This window comes from Lepus europaeus, chromosome 3 (assembly GCF_033115175.1).
Source record: "Lepus europaeus isolate LE1 chromosome 3, mLepTim1.pri, whole genome shotgun sequence".
NCBI lineage: Eukaryota > Metazoa > Chordata > Mammalia > Lagomorpha > Leporidae > Lepus > Lepus europaeus.
In genome coordinates this window covers 87,513,187-87,526,252 of record NC_084829.1, presented here as the reverse complement: position 1 = coordinate 87,526,252, position 13,066 = coordinate 87,513,187, and the positions used below count along the sequence as shown (strand labels likewise).

Genomic DNA, 13,066 nt, shown 5'->3' with positions numbered 1-13,066 from the left:
CTTTATAGAATCCTTCAGGAAACACCTTTCTTGAACATATATACTGTGCTTGTGCGATTAAAACAAATGGCAGCTTGCTCCTTTTTAACTCCTCTCTCTTCCCAACTCTCATCACGTATCAGCAGTTTCACTTAGGTAGATTGTTTCTGTAAGCACATTTGAAATTCAGCTTCCTCATTACTGTGCAGCTTTGTTTGTCTATTTTTCCTGCTGATTAAAACCCCAATGTGTGAAACATCTCATATCAGTAGTTGTTTGCTCTTTAATTGTGCTGTTTCTAAGCATGGATGAAAAGTAGCTAGTTCTGCATGCCATTCTGCATGAGATGTTATTAACATAACTATATGAAAAGTATTCTGTTTTTGTAGGTCATCGTGTTCTGTGTTACTATTTTTGTTTGTTTGCATGTATACTGTATATATGTGTTTTGCAGCATATTCCAAGCCTAAACGAGGCCACCGTAAAACTGCTTCATTTGGCAACATTCTGGATGTCCCTGAGATCGTCATATCAGGTATCATAGGCCACCTGAGTTGGTCTAATAACTGTGGAGCCAGAATAATGATCCCTGGTACTTTTAAAATGCTTCTTGCTCCAATTTTTGTAAGACATGAAAACGGATACCTTGCATGACAGTAATTAAGGAGACAGATTGAAAACTATGTACACTTATACTGAAGCAGGCTTGAAAAAATAACTTCACGTCTACAATAATGAGGATAAAATAGAAAGGAAAGTAAACCTTCTCACAAAGGAGAGACCATCAACTCAGAATTCTTACATCTTCCTCTCATATCCTAAGTGAGGACATGAGCTAAACCCAAACTCCTCTGCACCCAGCAGAAAGAGGAAACAACTGGTAAAAATTTTTTGTTGGTTCTTGGTTCCTTCTTTCCTAACTTATTACTTTTGGGGCTTCCTCTAGACTTTGTATCCTAGCCTCTTTCTGTTGGTGGCAAGTGAATATGAAGTTGAAAGAGTTGCTCTGTACAGTTTTATCTCAACCTAGAGAACAGAATACAAAGTAAATGTAGATGAAGTGTGCTGTTTTGCAGGGTATCTTGCCAAAGAATAGTGTAACATATATGGTTAATTCTGATTCTGTATATTACTAGGAAAATCTCACAAATTAAATGTTTTTATATCTGACTCATACATGGTACTCAGTGTCTTACATTGATAAACTACTTTTATATCATAGATGAATATAAAATACCATTTTTATTAGAAATCTGAATGCCATATTTGAGCTTCAATATTGATTAATCTGTTATCAAAATAATTTATATATCCCTCTGGTATAGATTTCTTTCTACCTCTGTCCCCAAATTTTTGATAAGGAAATACATAGTATTTTCCACACACATTCATGCATGTGATTTGGATGAATTCTTCAGCACTCTGAATTTTGCCTGTAATTGTGTTGAACTGCTAATAGTTATTTGTCCCCTACTAAACTGAAAACTCTGTATTGGTGGAGACTGTGTCTTTGTTGATTAGTTTTTATTGTATCAACAATAGTTAGTGCAATGATTCACATTTTAGCATTTAATAAATATGTTTATTATATAAATAAACAAATCATTATTGGACATCTCCTATGGCTAAGTCCCAGGATACAAAAAAAATATATAAGTTGTGCAATTCCTAGGGCATTTTATCTATTGCTGTTCAAATAATAGAACTGACACATTTCTCATGGAGTAATTTTTACTTATAAATCTGGGCTGCAAATACTTGCCATCATTTTCTCTCTGGGGAGAAACTTACTAAGGAGCTAACACTCTAAAGAAGTGGTAGTGTATAAACTTAATGATGAGCTGAGATTACCTTAAATATTTCAAGGAATCAGGAAAATTTAGATGAATGGGCACAGTCTTAATCCAGATCTTATAAGTAAGCATTAGGAATAAATATGTATGTGGCAATATAGCCAGTGAATATAGTATTAAATGAATTTCATTTGTTTTTTGGCAGCAACATAGACTTTTAATTTGATTTCCCATGAACTTTTTAAATACCCCTCTTACAAGATAATAGAAAAAGGAGAAGAAAGGAAAGAATAATTTATAGCTGGCAAGTGCTACTGGTATATAGAGGGCAGAGGCCAAGGATGCTACTAAATAGCCTGTAGTGTAACAGACTGTCTCCCACAACAAAAAAATATCCAACTAAAAATGTCAGCACCACTGACGCAAAGGTCCCTCATCTTAATTGATCTTTATGACAGCCTTGTTATCAGAAGGTTATCAGAACAAGTTATGGTCACTTTACAGATGAAGAACTTAACTCTAATGCTACGAGTGGTTTTCCCAGAGTCACATATCCAGGACCTCAGCCCAGATCTTCTGACTCCAAATCACATCTATTTTCTGCTCTTTTGTTTAAGTTAGAGAAGATAATAAATTTGCCAGATAGAGTAATTCTTCCTTTATCTGAGTTGTTCACTTGGGGAGATCATGACATTGGTTTCTTATGGATATAGGAAACCTTAATGCTGTTCTAATAAAGATATTAAGGGGAGAGTGTGTAGCCAAGCAATTAAGATGTCAGCTGGTATGACACCCACGTCCTACATCAGAGTACCTGGGCTCATACCCAGCTCCAGCCACTGTCTGACTCACAGCAGTATTTGTCAATGTAATTGTCTCCCTGGACGTGTAGAAATTGACTTCTAATGCCTCAGTGCTCCTATGGAGCAGATTGCACAACTTCTTAAACCTTGTCCACATTATTTCTGTCTCTGAATAAGTGTCAGCCAACTTTGATATGGTAACTTTCCCTTCTTCTACTGTCTCCTAATATTTCCCTACTTCTGCTGTCCTACCTGCTCATTAAGAGTGAGCTAGAGATTATCCTGGTCCATTATTCCAAAGCAAGACACACAATAAGGGCGTTTTACCAACATATTTAGCTGATACATTGGAATAGGCTTTAGAAAAAGAAAATCTAGTTTTTTAAGTGTTTTCTGTTAATACTTGAATGTAAAAGCATAATCCTGGGGCCAGCATCATGGCATAGCCAATTAAGCCACCACCTGCGATGCTGGCATCCCAATTCATGATGAGCTGCTCCACTTCCCATGCAGCTTCCTGCTGATGGCCTGGAAAAAGCAGGGGAGGATGGTCCAAGTGTTTGGTCCCCTACCATCTATGTGGGAGAGCCAATGAAGCCTCTGCCTCCCAGCTTCAGCTTAGCTCAGACCTAGCCCTTGTGGCCTTCTAACGAGTGAACCAGCAGATGAAGATAACTTTGTCTTTTCCCTCCCTCTCTCTCCTCCTCACCCCATCTCTTCCTCTCTTCCTGTAACTATGACTTCAAATAAATAAATAAATAAAAATCCTTTTAAAAAAAACATAATCCTTTCTCCTTTTCAGCCAGTGAATTATAATTTGTTGTCTTGTCATTTGAAGAAAAGGGACTGAATGACAGATTATTGGATTGCTTTAAGTTTTTCTAGTAGTTTTTCTTCCAGTATTTAATAAGAGCAGTAAAAACACAGATCTTTATTTTCCTTTCTTTATTTTCCCCCATATTTTGTTTTTGTTATTCTCCAAGCTTCCACAAATCTGTTTCTTCTTGTACCTTCACCTCAAATACCCAAATGAAATGGGGATTATGATTGTGAAAGTCTACAATACACTCTAATAATGGCAGTACATCTGGTACTAGAAGAACACCTGAATTTTGCATTCTTTTAAAAATCCAGATGTTAAAAATGAACAGGTAAATTGCTTAAAAGTTACAAAAAAAGAGGAGCAGACTTTTTCAATCAAAAGCAGAGAGTAGTTAACAAAGCAAATTTTGTTTTGTTTCTAGGATCAGTAATCAAGGAAGATCAGCAGTGGTGCCCCGTGGTCCTTATGTGAATAGTTAGAGCACTTAAGGGAAATCAGCTCTGATTATAATGCAGTTTGAAATCCACTGGAAAAAAAGTACTTGTGCATATATATATACACATATATATATGTGAAACACCTGTGAAAGGTTTAATTGAAACATTCATCTTCTCTGCTTCCTCCCACTCTAATATAAAATTTTCTGTACTTCATGTGTACCAGTGAGATTGCTATTATAAAATGATATGAATTCCCAAAATGTGATTTCCAGTAGTACGTTTTCTAATTACATCTTGCTAATTAGCTAAGTTGGAAAATGTAGACTATATTTTTATTAATGTTACTGTATTACAGTTGATAATTCTGAATTTCTTTGTTCAGACTACATTATGCTGCTGAATTGTTTCCCCCCTCCCACTCCTGGTCTGATAGGCGGAGACAGAGACATGTACACAAACAAATAGAGGGAGAGTTCCTATTTGCTGTTTCACTCCTAGATGCCCACAATAGCCAACACTGGGCCAGGCTAGGCCAAAGCTGGGAGCCAAGAATGCAATCCAAGTCTCCCACGTGGACTCTACCTGTCAGGGTCTGCATTAGCAGGAAGCTGGAATTGGGAACCAGAGCCTAGTCATTTTGCTTTAGGACTGGCTTGTTAACCATTAAGCCAAGCATCTGCCCCTTGATTGCATTTTAAGCACTTGAAACTTTTCTCATCCATTCTGTAGATAAGCATCACATGAAAATGCTTTTTTGTATTATGTTAAGTTCCTACCTTGCACAGATAATGTTGCAGACAATTATAAACCTTACACTAGGGATGTTGAGGCCCAAAGGAAGCTATAATAAGATATTTTTTGCCTGTTTCTGTCATGTATAAACCCTTCAGTTTCAATAAAATTCTATATTGATAGTTAATTAAATAGAGAAATTAACTTTACAAATGAACATTTAAGAGGCTGTCTACTATATTGTTATCTACCAAGCATACTTTGTAAAATAAGAAGTCAAGCTCTAACCTAATAAAGATGGCTTATTGGAAAGAAAAGTAATACTTGCTTTCCTTTGATGGGGGAACAAAAATCCCACTTGTATGGCCTTTCTAAAGAAAAAGCCAGAATTTGTTTACATTAGTGAAGGAGTATGAAATTTGTGGCAGCTTAAGTAAGAGCACATATTTTTAAATTACAAATTAATTTTACCATGCAGCAGTAATTTAATGCCACAGTGTATAGTGCTATACACATTTTAAATCATATTTTACATAAGAGAACAGTGTCCCACAATTTCAACATTCAAAATTTAAGAATCTCAGAATTGTCAGCATTTTGGTTGAGATAGGACAAAAATACAGTTTTGATTTTTAAATGAAGAGAGTGTTCAGAAATTTGGGGATAAAAAAGCTATGAACTTATTTAAACCAATAGAAAAAAAAAAAATAACTGTGGGACCTGAGCCAGCAATTTCTGAATTCTGTGATAACTTTTAAATACTAGCTCAGAAAATCAGTTGTATGTAAAAGAGCAACTTTTTTGAAGAGATTTATTCTGTCTTTGAGACAGAATAAATTACTGTAAAAAGAACCATAATGACTTATATGCTGCTATTCTTAACCCTCTTTCTATTTTTTTATCTTCAATAAGTGTAGGAGATGTAGATTAGGCTGGTCCTCTGATTAATTCCTTTTATTGCTTTCACTTAGAAAAATCATTCTAAAACATGTCATTTGTTTTCTATCACAAGTCACGAAAGTTCCAGAATTTATTAGAGAAATATTCAGGGCATCATAAGCAGGTTTCAGATTTCTTCATCAGTTACTTGTTTACATCCTGTTGCTCTTGTTTCTACTTTTTTTGTTTGCCATGTGTAATATAGGTATGCACATTCCAAAAGACCATAAAAAATGTAAAATAAGATTCTAAATTAGAATTCAGTTGTGCAAAATTCACAATCCAAATTTACCGAGAACACACCCAGTCATTTTCATTTGCAGTAATAGGAGATTGATTTTTTTACATTCATCTTTCTAAATCATGATTCTAAACTTAATATTGGAGCAACAAGTATTCGTTGATTGCAGTCTTTTTTTGGCCTTGTCTGAACTGTCTGCCAGATGGTTTCTGCCATGGTTGTGCCAATTAAAATGCATTGCCTAATATTGCTTGCTTTGACTCATGCTTGGAGATGTCTCATTTTGTGGCATTTGCTGTCAGCTCTTCTTCACCCTGTTTCCTTAAAAGTTTTTACTTCCCTTTTCTCCTACCCTCTACCTCGTCTTGAGTTCATTTTTGTTGTTATTGCAATGATGATGTAATGGTTTATAGACACTTGTGCAGGGTGGTTCCTCAGGTTCACAGATGTTGCTAATCTGAAAAGAGAATTCCAGACACTTTTACAAGCCCATCTCATCTCTGCTAATTTTAGAATGAGTGTGTTGAATGAAATGTCCCTAAAATTACTCATTAGTCATGGTGATTGGGGGGTCTTTTTTGTCCTTAGGAAACGATAGTTAAAAAGTATTCACAAAAGCATTCTGGTGTGTTTGATTCAGTAAGTGTGCAGTTTGTTCTTTTAATGTTACTTAGTCTTTTAAGTTTTTGGAATAAAATGAAATTTGTAGAAAATGTGAATTCAGGGGGGCCGGCGCTGTGGCTCACTAGGTTAATCCTCCACCTGCACCGCCGACATCCCATATGGGCACCGGGTTCTAGTCCCGGCTGCTCCTCTTCCAGTCCAAGTCTCTACTGTAGCCCAGGAGGGCAGTGGAGGATGGCCCAAGTGTTGGGTGCCTGCACCCGCATGGGAGACCAGGAGGAAGCACCTGGCTCCTGGCTTCAGATTGACGCAGCACCATCCATAGCGGCCATTTGGAGAATGAACCAATGGAAGGAAGACCTTTCTCTCTGTCTCTCTCTCTCTCACTGTCTATAACTCTACCTGTCAAATAAATAAAATTTTAAAAAGGTGAATTCAGATTATGCAAATAATCTAAAAGATAGCCTATAATGGAAAAAAGGGATGATAACCTAGACTTAAGTGGGTGATTATAAATTTTTTTGTTTACTACACTTACTATGCATTAAAAATTATTATTCTATTAAGCCCTTTTAGTTAATTGCAGAATAATATTGGAATCACATAGATTATCATACTAAATTACATTGCTGATTGGTTTAAAATAAGATTATATATGTGTGTGTGTGAGCACACACATGTTGAGGATTATGGAAATCTAAAATTTTAAGAATTATTCTGTCAGCTAATTGGGCCTAGTGCATGTTCTCAATGCTGCCAACTAGTTGAGAAATTACATAATATAGCTAACAGTAAGCTAAAAGAATTTTGAGTATTGTATCAGCTGTTACTCGGAGTATTTTGGCGTTTCCTTTAGACAGCTGATCTCTCATCTTAGAAGACACTATATAAACAACCCTACTCCCAAATAAATGTGCTGAATGAAGCTGCTGCTTAATTCATTCCATTTTATTGAAGACTTACATTTGTAGCATTCTTTCATAAATGACTTTTTATTGAGTTATTATTAGCATAAAAGTCCCTAAAGCAGGGCTAACACAATAACCCATTTCAACAGTTTATAATTGAGAGAATGAGAGTCTTTCCAGGAGGAAATTAAGGAGTTGCTATTCACAAATGATAAATTAGTAGGTTCTGTAAAGGCTATTGGGGTTAAGTAAGTGTGACTTGGTGTAATGAGTTTAAGCCTAAGCATCCTTTTATGTCTTGAAAAAGGTGCTGCTGCCGGCTGAAGTCAGTTGTGTCTTACAACCTGCTAGCTGTCTTGCTGTAAAAACTAACGTAAGGCTCCTGAAATAGATGCCGTCATCAGCCCCAGCCCCCAAGCATTCATCTATTTAAACACATGACAGAAGATGGTAGAAGCGAGTTCAGCAGCTATTCATGTGGTAGGAGTGGTTATTGTATTAGGACACACTCCATCGTAGACCAGCAACTTTTGAGTTAAAACATTGCAGCTGTTTCTCTTCCTTTCCTTACTTCCTTCCTTTCTCTCTCTGTCTCTCTCTCAACAATCTTACTTGTTCTGTTTCTCACAAACATTTTGTATAGAACCAAGGAGCAACAATTTCCAACTTCCTTCTGTAGCAATTACCAAACCTTTACTATCTGTTTCAATAGATTTCAGTGTTTTGCTTTTTTTATTTCTCAAAAGGCAACGGACAGCCAAGACGTAGATCCATTCAAGACTTGACTGTTACTGGAACAGAACCTGGTCAGGTAAGACCTAACATTCAGTTTCCTGTCTTTGAAGAATTATGATAAACAGAAATTGAGAATTTGCTTTAATGTGTTCTGCAAAATCAGTTTTATAATTTGACCTAAAGTTTTGATACAGAAATTCATTGGCACAAAACTTAAATACTTAGGGAAAAATAGCATAAATGTTATTATTAATTTAATTAGAAGGCTAATTTCTGAAGGCAATTTAAATTGCATGGGAAAGAAATTGTTTAGCAGTGCTGTATATATGTTATATGGTTTCTATGTGTATCTTAATAAGGAAATATTCTACTTTGTAATTAAACAATTTGTCATTATCATTATCCTCTAAAGGGAATCAATATTATTGTTTGCTTTTTACTAGTGGGGTAAATAAATACTTCCCCACCCCTCTGTCACATACAGAGTTGGCATACCTATAGATCTTCTTTCATCTTTTAATTTGAGCATACATGCTAGATTTACATTTTTGTGAAGTATCCTTTAGGAAATTCTTACTAGGTAGGTAAATAAACGCTAGAATGGCTTTTACCTCAGTTGCTAAGGTTTTTATTCTTGATATTTCTAATGCTCTTCTAAACTCCCTGGTCTCTTTATTACTGTTTTTTTTATAGATGATACAGAGCATATTATTCTGTAAGCCATTACTGACTAATACATAGTTTTAACCAACCAGTTATTTAAAAGTAGTCCAGTCATTGTGTTGTGTTTGTTCTGAGATTAATATGCAATTTAGATAACTTAGATCATATTCTGTAAAATGAATTAGGACTCATTATTAGGTATAGTGTTGTCATTTTATTTTCAGTTGTGTTGAAATAAATTTTATCAGTACAGCATGCTTTTGAAATAATAAAATTGTATCATGTCCATATTCATGTTAACTTTTAACATTATATAAGTTATTTAATTTATCATCATCTATGTTAGTACTTTTCATCCTAGAAAGGTGTTTCATTTCACTTTATAGAGTAAGTTTTGAGGATTCCTTGTAGTTATTAATAAAAATTTGAAAGTGCTTTATAGCCACCAACTTAACTAGCAACAATCACTTGATAAAAGTGACAAATATCTTTCATCTTTATGTGTATCTGGAAATATTTCTGTTTCATAACTCCTAGCTATACACACATACATAAAATATGTATAGTAATTTGTTCTGTATTTTGTGATATTAATGAATCTAAATTTTGATTTCCCTTGTTTAATAGCAGTTTTTGTGAAGCCCCAGAACATTTGCCTCCAGTTTCCTATTTTCTCTCCCTCAAATACTTAAAGGTTTTAGTAAACCCATTTAGTAACTGTTTGACATCTGGTATTTGCTTTGATTCCTTAGAAGCTTAATGAGCTCAGCCCTCTAAACTCTGTTTACTATTGCCATTGATATTCCAGCTATGAGAACCTCTAGCCAAGTGTTCTCCCTCTGACTAGGAATGAGAAGCTCCCCTTAAGACATGTCAGGTGCAGCTGCCAGTACGAGCACTGTTCTCTAGACTCTAGAAAGGCATTGCTATAATTCAGGACTGATCTTCCCCTATCAAGCCTTTCTTATTTCCTCACATGTTCTGTTTAACTTGGAATTAGGATTATTATTCCTTTCATTGCCAATACTTTCAAATAGTTAAACACAGGACCTGAGATAGGCTGTGGTTATGGGACGTTGTTAGTATGATTTTTCCTAGACTACTGCAAAAGGTTGGGGTGACAGAGAGCTTGATATGACAGTAAGACGTGTTCTAAAACAGTTGAAATGTAACCATTGAAGAGCCAATTTTCCTTTTTTTTTTTTTTTTTTTTTAATTTGAAAGGCAGAGTTAACAGAGACAGAGATTTTCTATCTGCTGAATCACTTCCCAAATGGCCACACCAGCTGGAGCTTAGCCAGGTTGGAACTCCAGTCCAGTCTCCCACATGGGTGCAGGGGCCTAACCACTTGGGCCATCCTCCAGTGCTTTCCCAGCCATAGTAGCAAGGAGCTAGATGGGGAAGTGGAGCAGCCAGAACTTGAACTGTCACTCAGATGGGATGCCAACATTGCTTACTGCAGCTTAACCCACTGTGCCATAGTGCCAGCCCCAGCCCGTCTATAAAATTGATCCACTTATTAAGGCATTATAACCTTAAAATACCTAATGTCCAGTTGGGGATGAGAATGGCAAAAAATAATCCAAGTGTACTGTGAAAACATTGCCCTTTGAAATGTTTATATTAAATGACACTTTAAAAAATTGTTTTTAGATTTATTGGGAAACAAATTTAATTGTTGCTAGAACCACAATCATTATATGTCATGGTTACAAAATCAGTAGTCTTACACAATTTCTAATGAATTCTATATGAATAAAGAAAGGAACTGTGAGAGTGTAGGGTTGGTAGCTTAAGGTGGAGGTGACAAATGAATGGGGAAGGGGCTGGCATTGTGGAGCAGAGTTAAGGTGCCACCTTCAATACCAGCATCCCACATGTAACCTGGCTTCCCTGCTTCCAATCCAGCTCCCTGCCAATGTACTTGGGAAAGCACCCAAACATGTCCCGAGCACTTCAGCCCTTGCCACTCATGTAAGAGACCCAGATGGAGTTCCACTTTGTAGCTTCAGCCCAGTCCAGCCCTAGCGATTGCAGCCATTTGAGGAGTGAATCAGTGGATGGGAGATCTCTCTCCCTTTCTGTCTCTAACCTCTCTCTCTCTCTGTCTCTCTCTCTCTCTCTTTGCCTCCCAAAAAACAATATGGATGAGGGAAGTGAGATACCCTGGAATGTTGCCAAGGAAAGCCAAATTAGGAGTGACTCTTGACTATCCCCAACATGGATCTACTAATCTTAGGAAAACCTGTAGGCAGGATGACAAGACTCAGGACTTTGAAGTGATACAGCCTTCCTGTATTGGAAGGATGGCCTAATCAGAATGATAGTATGCTGATTATTCATGCTTTCCACCAACTTCCTGAAGGGCCCAAAACTGGGATAAAAGCTTCTGATGATCTTTTAAAGCAGCACGCTGATTTCCCAGGACTCTTCATAATTATTCTCAAAGGAATGATACTCCTGGCCCATGTGTTCTTTAGGGTTTCCTCGAGGATAAAGCTAATCCTTGGGGCTGGTGCTGGGGCGTAGCGGGCTAAGCCTCCACCTGCTGCACCTGCATCCCATATGGGGCGCCTTTTGTGTCCTGGCTGTTCCTCTTCCAATGCAGCTCTCTGCTTTGACCTGGGAAAGCAGTAGAAGATGGTGCAAGTGTTTGGGCCCCTGCACCCATGTGGGTAACCTGGAAGAAGCTCCTGGCTCCTGGCTTCAGATTAGCCCAGCTCTGGCCCTTGTGGTCATTTGAGGAGTGAACCAGTGGTTGGAAGACCTCTCTCCTTCCTTCTCTCTCTCTCTCTCTCTCTCCTCTCTCTCTCTGTAACTCTACCTCTCAAATAAATAAATAAATCTTGGGAAGAAAAAAAAGAGTAAAGCTAATCCAACTGGCAGGACAGCACTCACACTGCAACTGAAGACCTCCTCATCAACACCTCTCTTGAGGGCCTCCTTGCAGAAGGCATCACCTGGGTTTGATTCCAGTCCTGGGTCTTGATTCCAGCTTCTTGCTAATGCAGGCCCTGGGAGGGGGCAGTGGTAGCTTAAGTAATTAGATTCCTGCCACCTGCGTGGGAGACCTGGATCAAGTTCCCAGCTCAGTTCTGGAGGCTGGAAGTCTGAGATCAGGACACCAGCACAGTCAGGTTCTGCTGAAGACCCTCTTTCCAGGTTGCAGACAGCTGATTTCTCGTACAAGCTGATTTCTGCTCAGTCAGCCGAAGAGATGCAGACAGGCCAAAGACACACAGCAGCATAGAGGCCATCAACTTTGACTTTGCTGACAGAGAAAGAGCTCTCCTAGCTCTCACCGGCAGAGAGAGAGCTTAACTTTATGTCTCAACTAACCAGAGTATGTTTCATGATTTGAGATATAAAATCTCTTATACTTTCTATCTATAAACTAAAATCAGTTGTTTTTATACTGCCATTTCCATTGAGAGGAAGAGTGAGTAAAGCAAGCTTCATAATTAAAAGTAATGATGGGAGAATACATGTGAACAAATGTATCCTCAATGTCGTGTAACTCAGTTCTGAACATGGCTTTTTATTAATTCAGGAAATTTATTAAGCACTTAAAATGGACTTAATGTCCTAGAGGCTTTTTTTATTATTATTATTTGACAGATAAGAGTTAGACAGTGAGAGAGAGAGAGAGAGAAAGGTCTTCCTTCCATTGGTTCACCCCCAAAATGGCCACTACAGCCAGAGCTACGCCACTCCAAAGCCAGGAGCCAGGTGCTTCTTCCTGGTCCCCCATGTGGGTGCAGGTGCCCAAGCACTTGGGCCATCCTCCACTGCCCTCCTGGGCCACAGCAGAGAGCTGGACTGAAAGAGGAGCAACCGGGACTAGAACCCGGTGCCCATATGGGATACCGGTGCCACAGGCGGAGGATTAACCTAGTGAGCCACAGCACCGGCCCCCTAGAGGCTTTTAAGAAGGAAAAAAGCAACATCTGACATCCACAAACTGAACTGGCACTGAAGCCTCAGTATTGTCAGACTCTGGCCTGTCATAGCTAGGCTATGTTATTGTCCTGTTGGACATAAAGTCTCCCAGGACACCTATATTAGACAAGATTTTTTTTTTAAGATCACATTAAAATGAAACAGAACAAGACCATTTTATAATGTTGTCTAAACACAGAGGAAAACATGGTCACTATGCCTCCTTTAAAACGCCAACCATTGCCCTCTCCCAGCTAAAATGAGTGACCACTCCTTAACCAATTGTAAGCTTTACCCTCATTCTGGTCTGCTGTCCTCCAATAGAATTGCCACTGCTGTCCAAAGCAGCCAGTCTAGAATAGCCTAGATAAACCCCTCCTTTATTAGGGCTTTCCCCAAATCACTCAACTCAAACCTAAATTCTATAGTAGTTTTTTTTTTTTTTT

The 13,066-nt window shown here is 37.8% G+C and overlaps 1 protein-coding gene across 2 annotated transcripts in view; it reads left to right on the top strand.

Annotated features, from left to right (window-relative positions):
* MAP3K7 (mitogen-activated protein kinase kinase kinase 7) overlaps positions 1–13,066 on the top strand; it is a 78,171-nt gene that overhangs the window by 44,224 nt on the left and 20,881 nt on the right. The window contains exons 12-13 of one of the 2 annotated variants that reach the window (XM_062186513.1): positions 434–514; positions 8,029–8,093. In XM_062186513.1, coding sequence (XP_062042497.1) covers positions 434–514; positions 8,029–8,093 — 146 coding nt within the window. The remainder of the gene's footprint in view (positions 1–433; positions 515–8,028; positions 8,094–13,066) is intronic. The other variant, XM_062186514.1, reaches the window with a different exon arrangement.